The sequence below is a fragment of the Carassius auratus genome, chromosome 46 (assembly GCF_003368295.1).
Source record: "Carassius auratus strain Wakin chromosome 46, ASM336829v1, whole genome shotgun sequence".
NCBI classification, from domain to species: domain Eukaryota; kingdom Metazoa; phylum Chordata; class Actinopteri; order Cypriniformes; family Cyprinidae; genus Carassius; species Carassius auratus.
Window position 1 is genome coordinate 3,377,294 of NC_039288.1, and position 25,900 is coordinate 3,403,193.

Consider the following 25,900-nt stretch of genomic DNA (forward strand, 5'->3'; position numbering starts at 1 on the left):
GGCATTTGTATAAAAATAAATAAATAAAATAAAAAGAATACAGAGAGAAACCAAATGTACATTTTACTTGAATCAATTTATTAATTGTTCACTGAATACATATAATTTTAAAGGGGGAAACAAGGAAGAAAACAAAGCTTCCTTTTAAGGTTTTAAAGTGAAAGGATATAAAGGCAGTGAATTCACAATTTGTTGGCCTGACGTCCTCAACTGGACTACTGCAGCTGACATATGCAAACGATTTAAAGCAGAGGACGGATTGAAAACATTTCAAATGAAAACCAATAGACAGGTATAAAACATTATGAAAGTACACTATGTCATATGAAGAGTCCACAAAGTATGGCATGAATATTTCCAATGCCATTAGCCTGAATGTGTCTAAATTGAGTGTACAGTTCTCTTGGTCTTTTATTACTTAAAAAGCTAGAAAAGGGATATAAATACATTATTGATGTTATAGAGACACTCCAGGCCCTTCAAGAGTGCAAGAGTTCACTAGATGCATTTAGACTGAATGCCAGCTAATGCGAAATTAACTAGCGCCTCAGCAGTCAATACAAACAATACTGTTTTTCTGATTATGTCAAGATGATACTCAAATGAGAAAACAAAAGACAACACCCTTGTGACAACAGAGTCTCTGAAATCAATGGACCAGGTAGATTAAAGTGTCCCCGATGTCTATTTTCAGGCCGTTATCACTCATATGAACTTTGTTTTCTTGCAGGTTGATGTGGAAAACTGAACTGTTTGAGATGGGGAGCTTACCCTCCTCTTCTTTCCCCAAAACTGGGATTCTCCGAGGCCCGAGCAGTGGGTCCTCAAAACGCATCAGCTTCACTTTAGATAAATCTACAAATTTCACAACATCATTATTTAGAAAGATGGCAACACTAACAGTAATCTAGCATGCTGTAGCATCGAAGTACAGGTGTTGGTCATATAATTAGAATATCATCAAAAAGTTGATTTTACTAATTCTATTCAAAAAGTGAAACTTGTATATTATATTCATTCATTACACGCAGACTGATATATTTCAAATGTTTACTTCTTTTAATTTTGATGATTATAACGGTCAACTAGGGAAATCTCAAATTCAGTATCTCAGAAAATTTGAATATTACTTAAGACCAATACAAAGAAAAGGTTTTAGAAATCTTGGCCAACTGAAACGTATGAACATGAAAAGTATGAGCATGAACAGCACTCAATACTTAGTACTTAGGCTCCTTTTGCCTGAATTACTGCAGCAATGCAGCGTGACATGGAGTCGATCAGACTTTTGCACTGCTCAGGTGTTATGAGAGCCCAGGTTGCTCTGATAGTGGCCTTCAACTCTTCTGCATTCTTGGGTCTGTCATATCACATCTTCCTCTTCACAGTACCCCATAGATTTTCTACGGGGTTATGGTCAGGCAAGTTTGCTGGTCTATTAAGTACAGGGATACCATGTGCAGGTGCCAAGTCCTGTTGGAAAATGAAATCTGCATCTCCATAAAGTTGGTCAGCAGCAGGAAGCATTTGACCTTGAACCTCAGAAAACGCAGTGGACCAACACCAGCAGATAACATGGTACCACAAACCATCACTTGACTGTGGAAACTTTACATTGGACCAGGAACGTGGATTGTGTGCCTCTCCTCTGTTCCTTGACAGAAGGAATGTGACAGCTGAAACCCATGTCTAGCATTTGTCTGTGTGTAGTGGTTCTTGAAGCTCTTGCTCCAGCTGCAGTCCACTCTTTGTGAATCTCCCCCACATTTTTGAATGGGTTTTGTTTCACAATCCTCTCCAGGGTGCGGTAATCCCTATTGCTTGTACACTTTTTTTCTACCACATCTTTTCCTTCCCTTCGCCTCTCTATTAATGTGCTTGGACACAGAGCTCTGAGAACAGCCAGCCTCTTTTGCAGTGACCTTTTGTGTCTTGCCCTCCTTGTGCAAAGTGTCAATGGTCATCTTTTGGACAACTCTCAAGTCAGCAGTCTCCCCCATGATTGTGTAGCCTACAGAACTAGACTGAGAGACCATTTAAAGGCTTTGCAGGTGTTTTGAGATAATTAGCCGATTAGAGTGTGACACCAGGTGTCGTCAATATTGAACCTTTTCACAATATTCTAATTCTCTGAGATGGTGAATTTGGGATTTTCCTGAGTTGTCAGTTATAATCATCAAAATTAAAAGAAATAAACATTTGAAATATATCAGTCTCTGTGTAATGAATGAATATTATATACAAGTTTCACTTTTTGAATGGAATTAGTGAAATAAATCAACTTTTTGATGATATTCTAATTATATTACCAGCACCTGTATTTGGATACCAAGGTTACACTTAAAAATGATTTTTGTAGCTTAGTCCCTAAAATTAAATCTCTTTATGAATATCTAGTTTAGTGAAAACCTTCTAACAATTTCAACTTTAATAAAAAAAAAAAAATTGAAATAAGCTTTACCCTTGAGGCCTCTGTTGACTCGGGATAGTCTGCGGATGATGGTGTCTTTGCGGTCTCCCTGTCGGATGTCAATCTTGGTGGAGAACAGACCGTTGGCTGGCTGAGGGTTCACCAGTGAGACTAACACGCCAGGCTACAGCAGAAACAGAAGTCACAGCTGGAGATGACACATTTATGGATGCTACATCATACAGATCATGTGACAAGGTTTAAATGAATTACTATTATTTTTATTCCCCCAACCATTTGACCAATATATTTTCAGGGTTCAATTATTAGATATTATATATGTGTGTGGGTGTGTGATATAATTTAACTTTATGGGTGCGTGATATAACATACATACATACATAACATACATACGCAGGTCAAATCCTGTATAAAATATGTATTATATTGTCAAATATAAAAAATTCAAATACAAATGTTTGCAAATGCCTGGCAATAATTCAGAAAACATTTTTTATGTCTGAATGAACGCTGTACACTACATCATAGTAAGATGCATCGAAGACGCATTAGAAATGCACGGCGTGCTTCTAAAATTAGGCTGTCTCTAGCTGCATGCAGCACAAGCCAGAACAACCATTAACAAACAGAAACAGTAGACGGAGGCTATGACAGGGCCTCAGTGGACCCTCATAATCACCTCAGATCTGAAGACACAGAGCGGTTTCCCAGGGCAACACTCCTCCTTTATTTTGTCATCCGCTTCGGAGGCAAAAACAACATCTACCTGATCCAGCTGATGGAGGAGACGGCGAGGGACGGAGGGTCAGAGAAAGAATGACACCGGTTATCATTTAGCTATTGACGGAAACAACTAACAATGAGATCAGGCTGAAAGTCATCTAATAATAGTGCTTTCAGCACTGCAGCTTGGTTATTACAAAAGAAAAAAACAACAACTTTGCAATGCATTTTAGTGCAAAACACTATATTCAAATGGAAAGAATGAAAGGACCAGAGACATCCATTAAGTCATACATAAAGTAATTTAGTTTGCATGCTGTGTTACGACGTGAGGGTCCTTCTTGTTTTCTGTCCTTTGGTTTTGTAGAACAGAACATTTAGTTTGCTTTTCAAGGAGTTAGGTGCTATTACCTCAAGTGAATTAGTCAAATAAACAATGTTCTCCAGCAGGACAGCACGCTCATCAAACTCCAGCTCTAGATCAAGAACCCGTGGCCCCTTTTTCTCTAGATTGTCCTGGAAACACACAGTAAGACAAAAACAAGACCAATGTTAATGCATACTAATGACACATTTTATTTATGATATTGCTAAGCAATTCAACAAACATGCATTTATAAAAAAAAAAAAAAAAAAAAAAAAAATTATATATATATCATATTTTTTTCAAGATCATTTTCAAGGACCGATCTCTTCTACCTTTATCATGGCTACAAAGGGCATCACTCTCTTCATGTATTTCTTCAGCTCTGGCATGGCACCCAGCTCCATGGCAATGACCTTATTGTCAGGTAGAGCTCCATTGTTGCTCTGGAAATGAAAAGGGGGAAGAATAGTTTCTGATTGACAGCCCAACAAAACTTGACTCTCCAAATTCAACAATGGCATTCAGAGTGTCAGAAAACTGTATCAATCGCTGGTTATCCCTGTGCGGCTTTATAATTATATACGCAACACCTAATTTTCAACTTTAATCGTCTGTGTGAGCAAAACATGTCTCAACATTATGTATTGTGGCCTCTAATCCAATAATCACTTTGTGTTTTGTTACTTTAGAATTTCTGTTTAGAAATTAGAAGTTAGGATTCATCATGGCAGCGCTCATCGCTTACTCAATGAAATAAACATGAATGAAACATTACAACCTTCTGAAATGTATCATGTCAATCATTAAAAAGATGTTAATAAAAGATCTTATATATAAATGTCATATAAAATTACATTTCGCTCTGAAAAGCCATTCAATTTTCATAAATCGTTAGTCAGAGAAAGAAAAAACTTTAAACAGGAGCATTTTGCTAAATATACCCACTGTATTACATAATGATTACATTCTTATAAAGCCATTAGTCATTTCTCATCTGTTATATGTTTGAATAAAATCTGTCATGAAAATAAAGCAGAACAATAACCATTTAAATGTTTATATTTTAAAAATGAACTGGAGTAGAAACCCAATTATATTATTAAAAACTATTTATGGGCAATTTAAATGTTTGTGTGCGTGAGAGTTGATTTCCTGTATAAAAATTAATAGCAATTGAATTTGGACTCTATTGTTCATTTTAAAATCACAGTGTTGTATCAACTGATTTCACAGCATTAGTTAAGAGATTGTTACACTTTAAAAAATTAAACATTGAAACTTGTAAATCAACAAATCAATTCATGAAATCTGTGTTGAGACGTATTAAATATGTGAAGATTCTCTCAATTTGCACACTTTTATATGCATGTTGTGATCAGAGTGTTTCTACCTTGTAATGTTTGCCCAGCAGAGAGAGGGCGCTGTGCTGCCAGGGCGGGTAGGTCTTTGCTACGTAGATGGTGCAGTGTGTGGGCTTAGCTGGAGGTTTGTTGTCTCCCTTCTGGGATAGAAAAGAAAACCAAAACTTAAAGTCAAAAGTAGTCACAAAGTAGTACAGTAGCATTATTGAGTATCATTTTGAATTTCAAGAATTTTAAACACTAAGCTGATGCTCTACAAACATGTTTACCTAAATGGGTTGTGATTTATTATTGCATTCGTATAATTATTATTATTATTAATAATAATAATAATAATAATAATAATAATAAAAATCTTGAATAGACTAAGGTACCGTATACACAAAGACATGTTTTGCTGTATACACATATATTTTGTATCGTACAGGTGTTTTGTCCACACAAAACTGGGGATTTGGGAGAGTGAAACCAAGAGTGGATAAATCTTAAAACACCACTCTTGCATTTACATCTGGACAGCAAATCTGTATATTTCCTGAAACTATGACGTCATCAGCTCATGTCTTGCCTCTAGTCAGAAACTGCTACGTCACGTAACCGAAACAAAAACATGAACAAACACTGAAAGATTTGTCTTTTTATTAACTAACATGAACACAGATTAATAAATGTATTGTTCCATGTTCGTTTGAATACCGTGCACAAGGTTTATGCGCATTAGGGCTGTCACTTTTAGTTCGAAAATCGATAGCACAATCGATCGGACCAACCAAAAAAAGTTTCGAAAATACAAATAGGGAATCGATTTTAACCAAATATGTACATTATTAATTTTAAAAGAATTAAACAATTAGAAAATACATATGTAACAAAACTCACAAACAAGCAGAAAAAGAAAATAAAGAATTCCCAAAGTGCAGTATGCGTTGCGAAAGCTAGACAGAAAATACCAGCAATTTTACGCTACTATAAGACCAAGTGACGTCGACAGCGACCTCTTGTACACAAATAGAGTGTCTGGCACGAATGATTTCAGTGTTAAGTAAATGTAAAGACGCGTTTACGTGCGTCTGGAGGTCTTGCGGCACGGTAGAAGCGAATTGGCCTCATTCGCGCATCTAGTTATGAGTTATTCTGAGTTATGAAAAGGACCATTGCAAGCCGACAGCGACCGACTTTTGTGATGGAAAATTGGCAGTAATACCCCCACCTTGTGCAGCTGTACCTGAGTGTCCCTGGGACATCAGTGCGTTCGGAGCATGTGTTCTCAACAGCTGGACATATAGTGAATAAAAATCGCTCTGCTCTGGACCCCGAAAAAGTTGATCGACTTGTTTTCCTGTCCAATAAATTTGTAATGGTCCTAGCCTTTTTGCGCATGTCACTATGCCTGCGTAGTGCCGCCTAGCCTAAGTGTCGGTTACGTTCAATGAAACACAGACATGACCTGTTCTCAAGTCCATTTAAAGTTTCATTTTTTTGAACAGTTGTTGAAATGGATTGAATCATTATTTAAAATAATCTTGGAGATTTTTGAATTGCCTGAATATTGCTGACTTGTGCATTTCCAGCGCTGTCTTTACGTTCGTCCGTTATTTGACGTTGAAAAAGGAAACGTCGAATCTTAAAAATCGAAAATTATTTTTTCACAAAAGTGACAGCCCTTATGCGCATAGTCCAAGTCTTCTTCTCCATTTAGGTGTATCTCTGTGGCAGAATTACAGCACCACATACTGGTCTGGCATGTATACTACATCGCTTTGTGTGGATGCAGATATTTCTTGAGACAAGAAAAAAAGATTGGATTGGAAAAAGCTCTGGCTTTGTTTGGACGTAGCCTAAAAAAGCCAGTGAAACCAGTAAAAAAAATACATTATTTTATAAAATAAGTTTCCAAAAATAGACTTTAAATCTATGAATGTATTATCATATATGTATTTAAAATTGATATCCTTATTTTTATATCAAGTTACCAGCAGTACACAGTAGTTTCCTTCAGAGTCTAAACCCCTCAGAAACACATGAGCACAACAACTCCTTATCCAAAGTGACACCCATTACCATAAAGGTCCCAACAACAGGACGGAGAAAAGCCTCTCTCCTCAGAGTCTTGACTCATAATGGTTACGTAAGGCTTGACTGTTGAAACAGACTGTAGGGAAACTGTCCCGTGTTAAAAGCGAGGCATAATGCACCGGTGGACTGTCAGGGGAGGTCTGGGACAGTGCTGAACTCACTCAACATGACTGCTGTCGACTTGATTCATTCTTAAAGTCAGTTATGTTTGGGTGGAGTCGGATTGCATGCTGGACTGCGGAGTTCTGGAGGTGCGAGATCTCCGTCTAATGGTTTAATGTTACAAGTGTTATTATTATTTCAAGTAGAAGCTCAGCGTAAGTAACCTAACTGAAAATCTTCACAATCAAACTTTAATGTTGAGGCAGCAAGGTTAAATTTGTGAAAATAACATTTAACTCTAGTTACTATGCAATGAGGCATCCAATCCAAGAAAACAGCCACTGGCCCTTCCTGAGTGCAAAGTTTGGTGAGTTTGCACTATAGAGAGAAAACTATTAAGATTGTATATTATTATGATAAATATTATAAATATAGCTGGAAGCAGCAGTTACAGGACCAAGCCCAGCAGTGGCAGAAATGCTGTGACTTGTACACTATTAAAAGAGTCACCAGAAATATGATTTCAGGATAAAAGATTCAACAGAAATGAGCCGACTTCTTCAAATTAGCACCCGCCACAAGCCAAATGCGGGTGATTTTGCGTTGTGGCGGGTAAACTCGATTCACCTACCGGCCGCCGTGGCGGGTAAATAAAAATAGCATACTGGTGTGTGTACAAGTGTAATATCATCCGAAGCAGCTCCGTGGAGAAAGGCAGTGTAAACCGGGCTCGAAACGGCGGCGTTGTTCCCAGTACAGTGTTTGCAGCTGAAGTTATTGCCGCCGGTTGAGTGATATATATGTTGATCATTTACAGTTAGTTTTATAGCACGCGCTCATGATATACAATATCGCGCAAAGAGATGAATTTGTTGTCGTGCACAAATTTCATTCATTTGCGTTCATTTGTAGATGGTGTAAAAGTTTGCGAGCCGGGATTTCTTTCAGTGATACAGTGTTGAACAGGGGACGTTTCCCCACGTGTTCCCTCAACCACAAAAAAAAAAAAAAAAAAAAAAAAACTCTTATACTGGTGATTCCTTTCCTTTGGAATTAAATACAACATTATTAATGCGTACAAAAAATGTTTAGAATATCGCAAACAAATTTCTGTGCATTAAAAAAAAGTGTAGTGCAGTTTATCATCCGGTTGTGCTGCAGAGCTGAGAGAATGAGCTACTTCAGCAAGAGTCAGCTGTTTCAAAACCTGGTAAGCTGCCTACATAGGCAGCATTTTTGAGCATCCCTGAAAGAGAAAATGTCAGTATTTCATTGAGACTTGAGATTAAATAGACTGCTTAAGTATTGTAGATCTTGTAGTATTAATTTTCACCTTAAAGTTCAAAGTTCCACATTGTCAGTTAAAAACAAAAAAGTGGCTGGTAAAAACATTGAGTGGCTGGTAGATTTTGAAATCCAAAATCTACCAAAATCTAACAAAAACAGTTAATTAAGTTAAACTAAGATCTAGTTTTACTTGATCTTAGTGCTGCGTTCGACACCATAGATCATGACATACTCATAGATCGATTACAAAACTATACAGGTATTCAAGGGCAGGCTCTAAGATGGTTTAGATCCTACCTGTCCGATCGCTACCATTTTGTTTACTTAAATGGGGAGTCATCTCATTTATCATCAGTAAAATATGGAGTGCCACAAGGATCCGTCCTAGGTCCCCTTCTATTTTCAATATACATGTTGCCCCTTGGTAATATTATTAGAAAATACGGAATTAGCTTCCACTGTTATGCTGATGATACTCAGCTATATATATCAACGAGACCAGATGAAACTTCCCAATTATCTAAGCTAACAGATTGTGTTAAAAATGTAAAAGATTGGATGACAAAGAATTTTCTCCAATTAAATTCGGATAAGACGGAGATATTAATTATTGGACCAAAAAACACTACAGAGAATCTTGTAGATTACAATCTGCAACTAGACGGATGTACTGTAACTTCCTCTACAGTCAGAAATCTGGGTGTTATATTAGACAGCAATTTGTCTTTTGAAAATCATATTTCCAATGTTACAAAAATTGCATTCTTCCATCTTAGAAACATTGCCAAGCTACGAAACATGTTATCTGTTTCTGATGCAGAAAAGCTAGTTCATGCATTCATGACCTCTAGACTGGACTATTGTAATGCACTTCTAGGTGGTTGTCCTGCTTCTTCAATAAACAAGCTACAGGTCGTCCAAAATGCAGCAGCGAGAGTCCTTACGAGGTCAAGAAAATATGATCATATTACCCCAATTTTACAGTCTCTGCACTGGCTACCTATTAAGTTCCGTATCAGTTACAAATTATCATTACTTACCTATAAGGCCCTAAATGGTTTAGCTCCAGCGTACCTAACTAGCCTTCTACCACGTTACAACCCATCACGCACCCTAAGGTCACAAAACGCTGGACTTTTGGTAGTTCCTAGGATAGCAAAGTCCACTAAAGGAGGTAGAGCCTTCTCACATTTGGCTCCCAAACTCTGGAATAGCCTTCCTGATAATGTTCGGGGTTCAGACACACTCTCTCTGTTTAAATCTAGATTAAAAACACATCTCTTTCGCCAAGCATTCGAATAATGTATCTTTTTAATTGTGAGTGTAGTTGCATCTGATCAAAGGTGCATTTTTATTCATTAGCTTGGGTTAAACTAATTTTACTTTGTTGGATCAGCAGCTATGCTAATGATGTCTGTATTTTGTTTCTATGTTTCGCCACGGGATTTACATCCCGTGGTAACTAGGATTTACACAAGCTCCAGTCTGGATCCAGAACACCTGAGAAGAGATGATGCTGACCCTCAGAGGACCTCAGATGATGCTAACCCTGAATCAACAAACAGAACTAACAATTATTCCTAAATGTGTGACTTAATCATATAATAACTTAATTAATAATATTGATAGTTCATCGTCTAGCTGACTACGTCTTGTATTATTATTATTTTTTAGTTTTTCTAAAATCCTGTCAAATGTGCACAAACTACTAGCTACTACTAAATATTGTAGAAACATAATTTTCTGTAAAGTTGCTTTGTAACGATTTGTTTTGTAAAAAGCGCTATACAAATAAACTTGAATTGAATTGAATTGAATTAATTTCCATCCCTGGTGTGCACTGTACAGGACTAAAGAATACTTTTGGTCAGGTGGCCAACATATCTACCCAATAGGGAAAATTGTTGCTCAGCAAAAAAAAGAAAAAGCCTTGTCCGTACCTTGCCCTTGGCTGGCTGTGTGTAAGCTTTCAGGCGAAGGCGGAGGTCATGAGCAGTGTCCATCAGATACTGTGAGGAGCGAATCAAGATCTCATCCACTGGACCGGCTGGAGGCCAGCGAGCCTTCATTATAGAACCGCTCTGTATGGAGAGAAAATAAAGTGTGTTAACTACGCAGCGTAGTTAAAGATTCATTTAACTGCTATTTCTACTGAAATTCAAAAAAAAAAAAAAGCCAGTTGTGATCGGCTGTTTAAAACAATATAGTCTTCCAGCATTAAAATTATCATTTTAAAATTAGATGGACAAAATATAATAACTAACCCAGAATGGATATACCAAGGATGCAATAATAGTCTAAATAAAGCTTTACAAAAAAAGGTAATTGAAATTAGATCAATGTCAATTCTCAAAGTTGTCAAAAGTATGACATTGTTGCATTCGGTTTAGGATTTGTGCCTTTGAAACAAACGAATGGAACACCAAGCTGTACCGTATGTGACTGTGGAGAACGCCAGTTACTACAGTTCCTCAACAGTATGATTGGCTGTGAAGTGTTATGGTTTAGGAGTAAGAAGACAATCCCTTCCTTCAGTGTAGAGGGGGTCTCACCTTCCCAAGCAGAGACCAGGTGTGTTCACACAGATGGGGGCAGATGGGAGCCAGCAGGAGTGTCTGGTTCTCAATAAACTGGAACACAAGATCCCTGTGCATGCCCTCGATGGCCAGCTCCCTGTATTTATCCTTGGCGGCCTTTAAAGAGTCAAGAATTTGTTTATTATACATAACCTCACTGCCACAACTTACTCTGCTGAAAATATCATGGAATTACACTTGAGTACATGTAGTCTCCTGAAGTGACGTGAGGTGTGTTATTGTTCTCATTAATTAATATGACTAATGTAGACATAATTTCTCCATATGACTCCACCCCATGCTAATGTAGCCGACGCATGCTGACGTGAAGGATGGTGGATGTAACTGTGTATGTGTTACCTGGAACTCAAAGAAACCGCTCTTCAAAGCCTCCTTGTACATCATCCTCTCATAGTGTTGCTCTGTTTTAATGATGCTGGAACCCATTTCACTGCAGACAGGCACAGAGAAGCAGGTGGAAATAAAGAAATACAATTACAATAAAAGAAAAACTCTTTTACAGATTGATTATTCTACACACACTACAGTTCAAATGTTTGGGTTCCATAAGATTATATAAAAAAATTACAATAAATTAAGCAGCTCAACATGGCTTAATTTATCTGATTCAAAATAAAACAGTATTTATTATTATTATTATTATTATTATTAAGAGCGGTTTTCTTTCTTTTTTAATGTAATTTATTCCTCTGATGGAATAAGAGTTGTATTTTCAGCATCATTACTCCAGTATTTAGTGTCACATGATCCTTTGAAAATCATTTTCACGTGCTGATTTCTTATTTCTTATCAATGTCAATCATTATCAACTATTTCTGATTATTATCAATGTTGAAAACTTATTCTGCTTATTGTGCTGGTTCCATTTGTTATAGAAACCATGATACAATTTCTCCAGGATTCTTTTGATGGATGGAAAGTTCAAAAGAACAGCATTTATTTGAAACAGATATCTTTTGTAAAATGATACATTGTCTTCATGGTAACTTTTGATTCATTTGTCACTCTGAATAAAAGTATTAATTACTTTCAAAAATAATACTAATAATCTATTATTTTAACAGTACACTTCTATTATTGGTATTATAGCACAATATAATATATTCACTATGTTACTGCATGAAGGCAGTGGATTTTTACGTCTGTACCTAATAAACACTCGGTCATTAAACGTGTCCGCTGGTCCGGTCCTCAGGTTGTTCTGATTGGCGATCATCTCTTTCACCCACTCCACCCAGGTAAAGAGACGCAATATTCCTGCATCTGCCATAGCCTCCACGAAGTTAGCATCCTCCACCGTGTCCCCTGCATCAGCCAGAGCCAGACGCATCCCTACAACACAGACAGACAGAGACAGGTTAGCATGGGTTTAATGAGGTTTATGGCATTCACATTCATACATTTCCATTACAGGTCACAGAAAAAAGACATATCCTCTTTTAGAGGATCAGAAAGTTATACTTTACACACTACTGCTAGCTGCAGCAAACGGTCGGACCGCATGTAAAGTGTTTGGCCTTCAACTGAGCCGCTACTTAGAAAGAACTTACCATCTGCTGAAAACTTGGATATGGCTTGACTCAGAGTGAGGAAGTTGCCAGTGGATTTGGACATCTGGTGAGTAGAAACACTGAATCAGACGAGCAAAGAGGAGCATCCACAACATGTGTGCTCATAAACACAGAGGAACAAACTAAAACTATTCTGTTAATTGAAATATAACCGAATTTATACCAATTTATGGTCTTTTTGTTAAGAGATCTGTAAACAAATTCTCAAAAATGTGAGTCTCACAATTACATTTTAGTCTACAGTAGCAAACTCAGTGTTTGTTTTTTTCTGACCAGAGAAACAGAAGCGGAATATCAACTCACCTTTTCAGAGTTTAGCAAAAGATGACCGTTGGCACGTACTGCTTTTGGCCATTTGCCACTATCATGAAAAACACAATTTGCGATAAGTGTGAAAATGTGTAGTAATGAGGGTGACAAATTGAAATGAAACCGCTACATTACTGCTACTGTCTACACAGGTAAAGTGCAGTGCACCTGTCATTGGGCCACATGGCTACATGATTGTAGAGGTAGTAGGAGAGGTGGTTTGGCACCAGGTCTTTCCCTGAGACTCTCACGTCTACAGGGTACCAGAACTCAAACTCCCTCCTGAGCTTCTGCAGCTTCTCCTCGGGGATGTCCGTCTTTGGGAAAGGTGCTGTTTTGAAGAAGACGTAATCCCACACCTCCCTCGTCATCTGCTCTGGTCTAAAGGTAGAAATGTGTTTTTCTGGATCACTTTTGCTATTTTTACTCAAGTGACAATGAATGTGCGTGACAGTATACTCAGATGGTCAGGAACAACATTTTCCATGTCCAGCATTTGTGCTCTCAGTTTGCTTCACAGAGAGTTTGACCAATTTTATGTAACGTTTACCTATTCAGTGAATTTCTACTAAAGTTCTGTTTTTACTCTATACTGTCCTTTTATATTTTGGCTGGACTCATCATTTCTGAACACTGTGGGGCTGTTAAACGCGAGCAGATATTAGGGTACATTTTACTTGTCAAAATTCATTTTAGCATTTTATGTTATCTCTGTTTTTCTCACAATAAAGCTAAATTGCTATATAAAGTTCATATGTAAAACATTTTTTTATTTTTTTTATTATTTTACTACATAAAGTCCCATTTTTGTAGGCCAACAAGTTATCATCAGCTTGGTTCCCTCAACAAAAAAAAACAGGATTTTTCTAAATGCTTCTGGATTACTGCTGAAAATATGCTCTATTTTCAAAAAAAATAAATAAGAATATATATATATATATATATATATATATATATATATATATATATATATATATATATATATATATATATATATATATATATATATATATATACTTATACTTTTTGTTCAAAAATTAACACACTCATTGAATTTAAGACTAAATCCAAACATAAAAATTAGCTATAAACAAACTCCACCAGAGTCACATGACTTTAACATCACCACTGACAACTCAGTATTTAAAAAAAAAAGAAAATTATATATATATATATATATATATATATATATATATATATATATATATATATATATATATATATATATATACACAACGTTTATAATGGATATAAATCTGATCTTCAATTGCCGTGCTACATGCAAATTTAACATTCATTGAAATTAAACCTTGCATTATGTAGAGCCGGTGTATAGAACTGTCTTGTTTATTCTAAAATTTAGAATTTTTTTTACTGTCTAGCCTTTTCTGGAAAAGCACAAATACCTGATTCCCAGTGGCGAGGGGCCCTGTCCGTTGAGGACCCCTCCCTGGAGGAGATGTGCCACGGTGTAGTAAGCCATATAGATGGTGGAGTCCGACAGGGACTCAATGAGCCAATGTTCATCCCATGGCAACCGGGTTCCTGTGGGAACCAAACACATATAAGAACTCCAAAATCAAAGGTTTTCTCTAAGGAACAGAAAGAAAATTGCTGATGGTATCGCTGAGTGGTTTGGGGGCAAGGGAGGAGCGAGGAATAAGAGTATTACACAGGAAATACAGAAGGGCATTGTCCTTACAAAAAGACTTTGATTAAGATAAGCTTCAAACAAAAGCGGCCGTCTGAGTTGATTTCAAAAGGAAGAAAACTATTACAAGCAATTTATTTCAAAAGAAAAATCCAACAGGATGCATGTAAAGTTGCAATGAAGCTTGTTAACTAGATAAGCTGGTCTCACCTAACCCATAGGTTCTGGAACAGGCGTGCTCCTGAAGCCAAGCCAATGTTGCTTCAAAGTTCTTCCTGGTTTCATCACAGAACCTGAAGAACAAAGCATATAGTCAATATTCAATAAAACAGTCAGCAACTTGACAATTTCCACTGTAATCTCCCAATGCCACAAAGTGTGTGACTTACGTCTCCAGAGCCTCCAGGACGCCCGTAGTTTGCTTTTTCCATTCCTCGTTACCATAATCCAGATACCTGACGGATAAAGACCCCAGAACCCTAGTCAGATCACTCTGGGATTCCCACAACAACAACAAAGGACTAAAACCCTCAAAGATCACAAGGACAGGGCACAATCTGACTGAACAGGAAGCATATATACTACAAGACAATAAATAGTGGATGTTAAAATGTGTTCGGAGATGTATGAGTGTTTCCTGCACTGACCACTGATCACACAGTGCCACGACACACTCGTCTGCAGACCGAGATAACACCTGCTTCTCCGGCTCCATGTAGATCAGCGCCTCTCCCTAACAAAATGAACAAAATGGGTTAAGACTTTTTTTTTTTTATATACTTTATTAAAAAAAAAAATATTTCCAACATCAACATTTAATCAATTAGTCATTAACCCTACTCTGGGCAAAAAATCTAATGCGATTTTCATGCGCATCTCATCAATAAAGACGCTCCTGTAATTAGAAGTACATCCCCAGCACGTGTGTTCAGATCAGGGTTGCCAGGTTTTCACAACAAATCCTGCCCAGTTGCTTCTTAAAACTAGTCCAAAACTAGGCCAATCGTGTTTCCGGGAGGTTCCCCGATAAAAATTGCTTCCCGGGGTTAAAATATAATTTTTTGGGAAGGTTTGCCCAGGTAAAATTCGCATTTTAGGCGCTAAATATCGCGTTATTGGTATAGCGGTTGCTACAAACCGCGGACATGAAAAACAATCGCAGACTTGGCAACACTGGTTCAGGTGGAGCGGCAGTTACTACACAGAGCCGTAGTCTACTGACAACTAACACAAAATCGTTTTCAAAATCGACAAAGAATTGCCTGCAATTTTAAAATCGATTTTCTGTAGATTGTCAGTGAATTACGGCTCAATGTAGTAAATGCCAACCGGTGTTGCCAAGTCTGTGGTTGTTTTTCATGTCCGCGGGTCACAGCGACCCCAATACAAATAACGTGATATTTAGCCCCTGAAATGCGAATTTTACCAGGGCAACCCTGCTAAAAAAAAAACATATATTTTAACCCCGGGAAGCAATGTTTTATCTGGGAACCTCCTGGAAACGCGATTGGGCTAGTTTTGGACTAGTTTTAAGAAGCAACTGGGCAGGATTTCTTGTGAAAACCTGGCAATCCTAAACTGAAAGCACGTGCAGGAGATATACTTTTAATTACAGGAGCGTCTTTACTGATGCGATGTGCATGAAAATCGCATTTGATTTTTTGCACAGCCCTACCTACTGTATTTTATAAGACGTACAAACATCTAAGGCTTCACAAATGTCTTATGTCTAGTTTATACTTTTTCTAACCAAGTAAAATGCCTTTTAGTTTTTTTTATTATTATTATCCACCTTCAGGAAATCTTTAATGATTTTTTTTTATTTTATTAAATAACTATACGATTAACTTTTTTTAAATTTATTTTAGTAAGACTGAGAAACTCTTGGACAGAAGCAACCTAAGTTTACTTGATTATCCAAATCAAAACTGCTTGGTGCGGCTGTCCTCGACTAAAAAAATTTCTGGTCGACTAGCAGTCATTCATTGGAATAAAACATTTAAATCATTATTATGAGCCTTTAATTGTCATCTCCACTGTAGTGATGCGCTTGTGTGCATGTTTCACACAGATCACATAACCTGAGAATATTTGTCTTCCATTAGAATTGGTTCATTTCAAAGCAGATGTTTCACTCTCTATAGATATCTTTTTTATTATATATTTTTTCTTAGATTTTTTATACTTTGTCTAAACTTGTCCACCAACCTTCTCCACCATGATCTTCTGAATGGGCTTCTTAACGTCCTGGACCTTCTGTCCCTTGAATCCCTCCACTAACATGATCTGGCAATACAAAGTTCAGTAAAGTTGTTCAAAGTTGTCATTTAGCAGATATCTAAAGCAAATACCTCGATGTCTAATACAAGTGTATTTCAGAAAGTGCATTCATCTGTGGTATTATATCAGAGAAGAAAATTATGAATTTGAGTGATGTTGGAGTCAGATGGTCTCACCCCCTCATAAAAGCCCTTGAGGTAGACCTTCTCTTTGGCCTCAGCCAGCTTCTCTCTGTCATTCTGGCTTTGGATCTTTAGCTCATCACAAACCAGAGGAGCCGACAGGTTCCCATATCCTGGAATCTCAATGATGGGCACCTGGTAGAACATGAAGCCATAGGTCACTATTAAACACAGAATCTAGGATGTTTTGAAAAGGGTTTCTCCACCCCAAAATGAAAATTTTGTCATTAATCGCTTACGCCCATATCGTTCTAAACTCATAAAAGTGTTCATCGTGAACACGATTGAAGATATTTTGGATGAAAACCGGGAGGCTTGTGACTGTCCTATAGACTGTCAAGTAAATTACACTGTCAAGGTCCAGGAAAGTATGAAATACATCAACAGAACAGTCCATCTGACATCAGTGGTTCAGCTGTAATGTTACAAAGAGACGAGAATACTTTTTGTACATGAAGAAAAGATTTTATTCAACAATTCCTCTCCTCTGTTTCTTTCCACTTCACCGTAGCGCTGTTTTGGAGAATATGAGCTGAACGCAGCCAGCGTACACGCTTCTGAGTCAGCCGCGCCACAAGGTTGTGCTGTTTTCTTTCAAATCAAAGCATAAATATACATAAAAAACATTGTGGGGCGTCTTATACAGAAGAGCATATGCTGCTTGCGTTCAGCTCATATTCGTTATTTTTGTTTTCCTCGTGTACAAAAAATATTCTCGTCGCTTCATAACATTACGGTTGAACCACTGATGGCAGATGGACTACTCTGATCACTCTTTTAATACTTTTCTGGACCTTGACAATGTATTTTACTTGCAGTCTATGGGACAGTCACAAGCCTCCCGGTCTTCATCCAAAATATCTTAAATTGTGTTCTGAAGATGAACAAAGCTTTTACAGGTTTGGAACGACCTGGAAGTAAGAGATTTTAAGAGGCAACATTTTCATTTTGGGGTGGAGAAACCCTTTAATCCATAAAGTAATCAGTCAGGCACAGCACTTTCCCAACAATTTATTATTTATGAACAAGTCATTTTTAAATATAATTTTTTTTTATAAAGTAGTTAAAAATTTATGATTACACTCATACAAAAGTCGACTCCCTTGTGATTTATGTTCTCACAATTGAATACATTAGACTTTGGCAATTTACTTTGCCTTGTGTTCGTATTAATGTTGCTGTTGTTAAAGCATACCATGTTTTTATTTATTAGTCAGAAAAACCACATTACAATTACATTTGCAGCCCTATTCAACAGTAAGGAAGTTCAGATTTTTACTAGCTCTGCCCTATACATTTAACTATTAAATAAATACATATAACTAAAATGTTTCTTACCGGCTCGAATGGTAGAACCATATAATCTTGAATTCCGTACTTCTCTCTCAAAGCCTAAAAAAATAATAAAAAAAAATATTATTATAATAATGCATTTTTGTATCAGGTATAACAATCTTATAAGAAACACAGTTATCCTCTGAAAATTTCTCTTGTGAAGGAAATCAAGCAACATTTGTATCAACAAAAGAAAATGAAATATTATAATAATGATAAAACAAATACATCACCTGTTTCTTTTTAATGTCCCTGAGAGCGGCGATGTCATCAGGAGCATCTGACGGAACACTGGTGACGACTCCAGTTCCTATGACGACACATTACTACTCAACAAACCTCAACAAATATTAACAGTCCTGATATATCAATTTGGGAATGGCCCTTCCGGGGTGTAAACAGGGCCCCAGGGTATAAGAAAACTTCACTGTGCTCCGCAATGACTAACGCCACTTTCACTTTGGCTGTTAAAACATGCAGCATTGCCCTGCGGCCCACTGAGAGATGCATCTTGTCAATGCAGGGATCATGTGATGTGACAATATTATGGGCTGGTGTCAGGTACCTTTGTCTTCTTTAATGGTGAGCATTGGCAGGGCATAAATGGTCTTGTATGAAGTGAGGGGGGCATTCAATGCACAGCCGAGGATGTCCTGAAAAAATGGGAGAGTGAGTGAGTCTGTAAAAGAGCAGTAAGTGTGCATAAACTGCCATAGTACTTAACTGAAAACCATCACTTGTCATAAGTTTGGTACACAACGCACTGCATTTTCAATAGATTCAAATAATTGTAATGACCTTTTTTTTTGTAGTTAATGCATTTGGTTTCTTCTTTTTCCTTCCCTTTACTGTTATTGTTATTTTATTAAATAATCAGAATAGTAGAAATACAATATAATGATATAGTATGAAACAAATCACATCATCATTGAGTGAAAGTTATAAGTGCTACCTCCCAACAAATTTAACTCCACAAAAAAATAAAATAAATGAAAGTTATATTTTAAAATAATTGTGACAAATTGTGACAAAATGACACTAATTAAAAACAATTATAATATTTCTACTTTTATTATCTACTTATAAGAAAAAGAACAACAACAATAATAGTACAACAAATACTACCATGATTTAAAAATACTTCAGTTTAAATAACACTTCATTATTCTTACAAAATGATCACTACTAGTTTCATTGCATCTTGGATTGTGGATGTTATTTCATCCTCTATTTCCTTCACTACCCAAGTAACTGCTTTCCCACACTGCCTTGTTAATTCATTCTGTCAGATTTTTTTCTTTTAAACCACAAAACACAAGCAGACTGTGTTAGAGACACAGACCTGGCCCATGATGTTCATGATCACAGGAACCACTCCGTTCTCTTTGGTAAAGCCCTGGTAGGACATGTTCCTGGCGGACCGCTGCGTGCTGATGAACAGCTCACCGCTGGCCGTCTCAAATATAATGTACTTCATATCTGGCCGAATCCAGCAATTCGTCTGACCAAACATGGTTTCAGGCCTCAGAGTCGCAGCCACCAGAAAAATCCTCTTGCCTTGAAGTCCACTGAAAGAATTTTGAAAGATATTTTTGTATGGCTAGATCATTTGGTATCATATTATTATGGATTGTACCTCAATTTTGCTGGGTAAGGTTCCACCATCTTCATCTTAATCAGGGTATACTCTTGAGGACCAACCCCCTGCGATACAGAACATTACTAGATACAAATATATCCTATTTGATAGAGAAAATAAAATTCATTAAAAATAGTGCTCACCTCTCCTGTCTGTCTGTCATGGTCCATGCAGGGCTGCCCATCCTTGGGAGAGTAAATGGTATATCTGGAAGAGCAAGAAAGAAAGATTTAATTCAAAAAGAAATATTTCAGAATTGGAAAATAAATCAATGACTATTTAATGTCAAACAATGTTTTTAGTTACAGAAGTCTAAAAAATGTAAACTTTCTAAAACAACTAATTTATTCAGTAATGACAAGTTGACTGTAATTTTTCTATCCATAACCTAGGTTGAAAATCAGGATAAACCATTCATTAATTGACCAATGTTTTTTTAAATAGTAACAAAAAATCAAAACAAGTAAGAAAATTATTTTAGAAAATGTAATAAAAAAATAGCTATGCTTCATCACACATCGACGTTTGGCCTATGAATTGTCAGAGGGGAGTGTGTGTGTTCACTTCTGTGTGTGTGTGTATGTGTGTGCGCGCGCACAATTTGATGGGTTAAATGCAGAGCACAAATTCCGTACTTGGCCACATGCCACTTCACTTTGTTTTTTTTTGTCACATGTAATATGTCGATGTACAAGAAAGGAGACAGAAAAGAAGGGACAGATATCACTTTCTGTCTTTTAAGGAGTCATTTTCAAGGGGCACTGTATGCAATATATCTTCATGTGTCCAACATGTGTACAACATGCTTGTATTTTAGGTTAGTACTGTAAACAGTCGTTTACCTTCCTATTAAGTTTCTCAACTCTATTCATTTTATTTTTTAAGGCCAAAGAGGGGCTGTTCTTCACACAAACTGCCCAACTAACAGAGAACGTTCACCTAACATTAGCACTTATTTCCCAATTGGTTATTATTTTTGGGAACAAACCAAACAATAGCATTCTAGGAACATTCTTTTTTTTATTTTACAAACATAAAACAACATCAAATCCCACAATGTTGCAGGAAGGGTTAGTTTGAGACAACCTAAAAATTATTTTTACAGAACTTTAAGGTTTTACTTTTGCGATTACTTCCATAGAAAGGTTATTTTAGGTGTCATTTTTGATTATGATGTGTACAGTATAGTACAGACTTTGCTTTTCTCTGCCGGGGTTTTACACTTCTCCAAAATTTAGTCAACTTCAGTGTTGTAATTAATGATATTGATTAATAGTTACAAAATGTATTTCAAGTCTGTTACCATACCTTTTCCCGAACTTGATCTTTTTTCTCTCTTTCAGAGTAATGTACTGCCATCTCACGAAAGAGTCGTAGAAAGGGTTCACATCGGTCGTGATGAATGAACGACGCCAGTCAGCCTACAACATTAATGAAGAAAAACTTCATTTACAGACTCAAATCATGTTGCTTTAAACGGCAAAATACAAAGCAATAGGCAGAATTACAAATGTTGAGGTGAACTTATACTACCTTTAAACCCATTTTCTTCAGGTCTTCTACAGCGAGAGGAGGGAAATACTCCAGCCAATGTTCAGCTTCAGCAAACTTCACAATTTCATCGTCCCGCAGTCCCAAGGATTTCATGATGTCCCACTGGAACTTGGCGCTTCCGGACTTTGCTACGGCTTTACTCTGCCAATGACATCATATTAATAAACTTACACTTTACCAGCTTTAATTAATTATCTGTTCTCAGCTAGTGTTGCTTTCGTCAATGAAAATTATGACTAAATATCGTCTTCAATGACAATCACATGACGAAAACAAGACGAGACACAACGTAAATGCTGGTCATGTGACGATGACTATAATTAAATTGTATAATGCGATAATGTTGATGAATAAAAACGAGACTAAATGTGGTTTAAAAATAAAGACGATGCTAAAATGTCTTTTAATTTTCGATGACCAAAACGAGACGAAACAAATTGTTATAACTTATTTTTTTGTCTCGTTTAGTCGCGTTATTATTATTATTATTTTGCAGTGTTTCCTGTGTCTCATTCCGGGGACTGCATAAGGTCGCACTGCGCAGACGCATGCGATGTCACTTCCTCAATTTTGGTTTCGTCTATACTAATATGTACTTATACTAGGGGTGTGACGGTTAGTATATAACCGTGAGACCGGCGGTTATAGTTGAACACCGTCATTAGAACTCTATAACCGCCAAAACAGTGTCATTAAAATATTTTTTACCAAAAATTATTTTCATTTTTTAGATAGGATCATAACCCCCCTGACGGTTATGTTATGAACCGTCACATTTGACTCGCGTCATAACCGTCATCACCAATTCTGAAACCGGCACACCCCTAACTTATACTTTACTGACTGGGTTAAATAGAATTGCGTTACTAAAAAGAGACTAAAATACAATTATCATTTACTAGACTAAAAAGTGTATGAACGTGAACTAAAATGACACCTTCACACAAAGACTAGACTGAAACTAAAATTAAAACAGGGCTCCATAAAAAAAACACTATTCACAGCTCACGGATCAACTCTTGTGAGTAGGGCTGTACGATAAATATCGGCCGATAATTAATGTGCATCTCATCAGTAAAGCCGGTTATCTAATCAGCAGTAAATTCCATCAGGTGTGTGATTTCACACAGGGCCGTTGTTAAATGACAAGCTGCACAAATCAACGCTGATAATGAACGTGGATTTGCACAGCTTGTCAGGATTTACTTATGAGATGCGCATTAATTATCGGCCGATATTTATTGTGCACCAATACTTGTGAGGATTCAAAACCTACAACATTTAGGTTATAATTTCCTCAAAGCACACATTTACCTTCTTGCCCTTTGTCTTGTCCTTGATGATGACCTCATCAATGATCTTCTTCTGCTCTTCCTCCTCCTCATCTTCCTCAGTGAACTGGGGCGGGTTTCCATACAGCTCCATTTCTCTCTTCAGCTTGTCTGCACATGCCTGTTACACACGGACATACAGCATTTATGTTGATTATAAATGTGTATAGATCTGAGGTGCAGACCTTTGGGAGTTTAATCTACTCACTTTGATGGGCATCCCAGTGCAATGAAGTCCAAATGGGAAAAGACAATGCTTTCCTTTCAGCCGCTGGTAACCCATTGCAAACTACAGGGCATTGGAGATTATAATTAAATTATAAATGCTAAGGCATGTTGTCTTTGAAATCATCTTTAATTAGATTTCAGACTCACCTCACACTTCGACAGGCAGAACGTGTGTCCAAGGTGAAGTCTCCCGTTCATGTACGGATAAGGAAACGTAACAAAGTATTTGTTCTTCCTGGGTAAACAGACAAGAATACATAATTAGTCGTGAATATAATGTGTAAAACTTCAGAAAATATATCAAAACAGGCTCACTTTGTATTTTCCTCAGAGGTGGTTTGAGCGTCAATCTCAAAAATCTTTTCCTGCTCCCATTTCTGTTGAACCTCCTGCTCGATCTTCCTCAAGAAGTCAAGTTTCGCCGTTCCTTTGCGTTCCTGGAAGGACACATAACATCATCAAAATTAAGTTTCAGATGCATAAACCTCTAAATCCATCTATTCAAGATTTTTTTTCTTTTAAATTGGCATTTTTATCAGGCTCCTATGTTTAGGTTAAACAATTGCAATTCAATGGCAATAAAAAGATTATTAGCAAGTTACTCAAAAATGTAAAATGTCATTTCATAAGTGCCTGATAAAAGTGCTAATTTCAAAGATGTTTAAAATGTTTAAATAGAGTCCACAAGAGAAATTAATAGTTTAATTTATAAAAATTACAAAAGTTTATATATGCTCAATTATTAATACTGATCATCCAAAGTGTTCTTTGATTTATTTTTTTTTTTTTTTAGACAGTAGTTCATGAGTCCCTTTGTAGTTTTGAACAATTAAATTTCGCACTGTTCTTCAGATAATTCATTCTAGTCTCACAAATTCTTTGGCAAGTTTTTTAAGTCCCTCGGTTCTCCTCAGTGTGAAAAGATGGACCTCAAAATCATTGTGATTGTTGAAAAGGGTTCAAATGGGCCAAAGATGCTGGAAAACCACAGAATTTGTGGGACCTGAAGGATTTTTTCTGAAAACAACGGGCAATTTAACTGTACAAGACAAACAACGGACTCATGAATGACTATAAAAATTAAAAACACAAATACAAATAATAATAATATATATTATTAAGAAGAGTATAGTTAATATATTACCTTATGTAAATAGTTAGAAATGCATAAAAAAACTATAGTTCATAAATGAACAAAGGCTAAATCATCTAGTGATCTGTTCGGTGTCATGGTTTATGTTTATTAATAAAATTGTACTGTAAATGGTACATTTCCTAAGCTAACGTATATAGTGGCTCTCGTATCCAGATCAGATGCGCATCAGCAGTTCTGATTGACAGCTGTCAACTCCGTTCATAGAAATGGGCCAACAACTTAATCCAACTTGCAATAAAGTTAACAACGTTACTGAGATCGCTCACTGTGTGGATCGAACATCTCCCAACCATGGACAGTAAAGGCTCAAAACACATAAATGATCAAGGGATACATTTGCATGAAGCTAGCTTATAAAGATAAGCCATGCTGCTCAATGGACCGGTTTATTTTTTTGTTGTTTGAGCTCATGATGCAGGCAGTAATCTAAACCGCATAAAGTAAAGGGTGTGATCCAAGAAACCGGCTTATTATGAAATAAATTTACCGTCATTCCGCTATTTTCGCTGTAACTTCTGCTGGATTTGTTGAAGAGTGGAACCCACGTTGCGCTCGGCTGATGACACCGGGCGGAAACGGAAGACGCTTTGAATTATGGGTAATGCAGTTCGCAAGGACTCAGTACTCTTTCCCAGTTTAAAAAACCGCTCTGTTCTCTTTTTCTGTACAGACTATGTAGTGTTAGGGAGTAACAAGTTAAATTTAGCCGTTATCTGTTACAGTTACTGAAAAAAGTGTCATTAAATTACAGTTACCTATGAAAATGTTAACGATTACAAAGGAAGTTACATCTGAATATTTGTCTTTCTCTCACTTTCTCACACGCAGACATCTTTCTGCTGTCTTAGTGAAGACATTGCATATACTTCCATTGATTTTATATGAAATCTTCTATCAGCTAACCCAACTGCTACCACAAAATCTACCCCTCAAGAAACATGTGCAAAAGACTATATTTAAATAAAATCATGTTTGGGCTGTTTTATAAAGAATTATAGTGAAATGTCCTCACTAGCATGTTGTCATGATCTTCACTATAAGCAAGGACATTTGGTCCTCACCAGCATAGGTAAACCATAGTTTGCATTCACACACACACACACACACACACACACACAGAGAGAGAGAGAGAGAGAGAGAGAGAGAGAGAGAGAGAGAGAGATAATTGATTTCTTTCCACATGATTTTCCACATGACTAAAATATGAGACACTATTGTTTGAGGACACATAATAGGACACATGCTTGTTCAATAACTTTATTTTATAACTTTATTAAAACTTTAAAATATAAAAATGTATTTATAACAATACCTGTTTTTTTTTTCCAAGGCTTTGTTATGCCAGTGTTTTCTGACGTATTTGCTATGCAAAGATTTTATTTCAGAAACAGTATATTAAACTATATCTTTTTATCATTTATCATTTAAGATCTGTATTTAACCTCAAAACAATCTAAAATTGAAAATAAGGGCTAAAGTCTGATTTTGTGGTGGCTGTGCTTTAAAATAAATAAATAAATATAATACATTTCCAAAGTAGCCTTCCCAATACTGGCCATATGTGAATCCCTGATCACTTGCAGAAATCACAGCACAACTATCCTCAAAAAGCCACACGATTTGAGAAATGCATAGCATCTCTAAGCACCCCTTTGCAAGGAAATAATAATAATAATAATAATAATAATAATAATAATAATAATAATAATAATAATAATAA

General features: G+C 36.6%; 1 protein-coding gene across 1 annotated transcript; it reads right to left on the reverse strand.

Annotated features, from left to right (window-relative positions):
* Nucleotides 1–57: 57 nt before the first annotated feature.
* LOC113063872 (leucine--tRNA ligase, cytoplasmic-like) lies at nt 58–24,817 on the reverse strand. The gene is made up of 32 exons (XM_026234276.1): nt 24,668–24,817; nt 23,340–23,461; nt 23,172–23,259; nt 23,005–23,085; nt 22,780–22,917; nt 21,445–21,606; nt 21,220–21,332; nt 20,055–20,118; nt 19,909–19,976; nt 19,615–19,840; nt 18,838–18,925; nt 18,506–18,582; nt 18,276–18,329; nt 16,932–17,072; nt 16,684–16,761; nt 15,123–15,208; nt 14,865–14,930; nt 14,686–14,768; nt 14,231–14,369; nt 12,993–13,205; nt 12,819–12,876; nt 12,495–12,558; nt 12,093–12,276; nt 11,284–11,374; nt 10,900–11,040; nt 10,288–10,428; nt 4,912–5,022; nt 3,854–3,964; nt 3,566–3,670; nt 3,111–3,206; nt 2,462–2,594; nt 58–855 (listed from the first exon to the last, which is right to left on the reverse strand). Exons 1-32 carry the CDS (start codon nt 24,671–24,673, stop codon nt 650–652), a joined length of 3,534 nt encoding a protein of 1,177 aa, XP_026090061.1. The 5' UTR covers nt 24,674–24,817; the 3' UTR covers nt 58–649.
* Nucleotides 24,818–25,900: the final 1,083 nt, after the last annotated feature.

Bases quoted from the DNA above. Each gene is read 5' to 3' on its own strand.
- LOC113063872 (XM_026234276.1), bottom strand. The intron at 21,607-22,779 runs GTAAATGTGTGC...TGTCATTGGCAG, and splicing joins ACAAGACAAAGGGCAAGAAG to AGTAAAGCCGTAGCAAAGTC. The intron at 18,330-18,505 runs GTGATGTATTTG...TTATTTTTTTAG, and splicing joins GGGACATTAAAAAGAAACAG to GCTTTGAGAGAGAAGTACGG.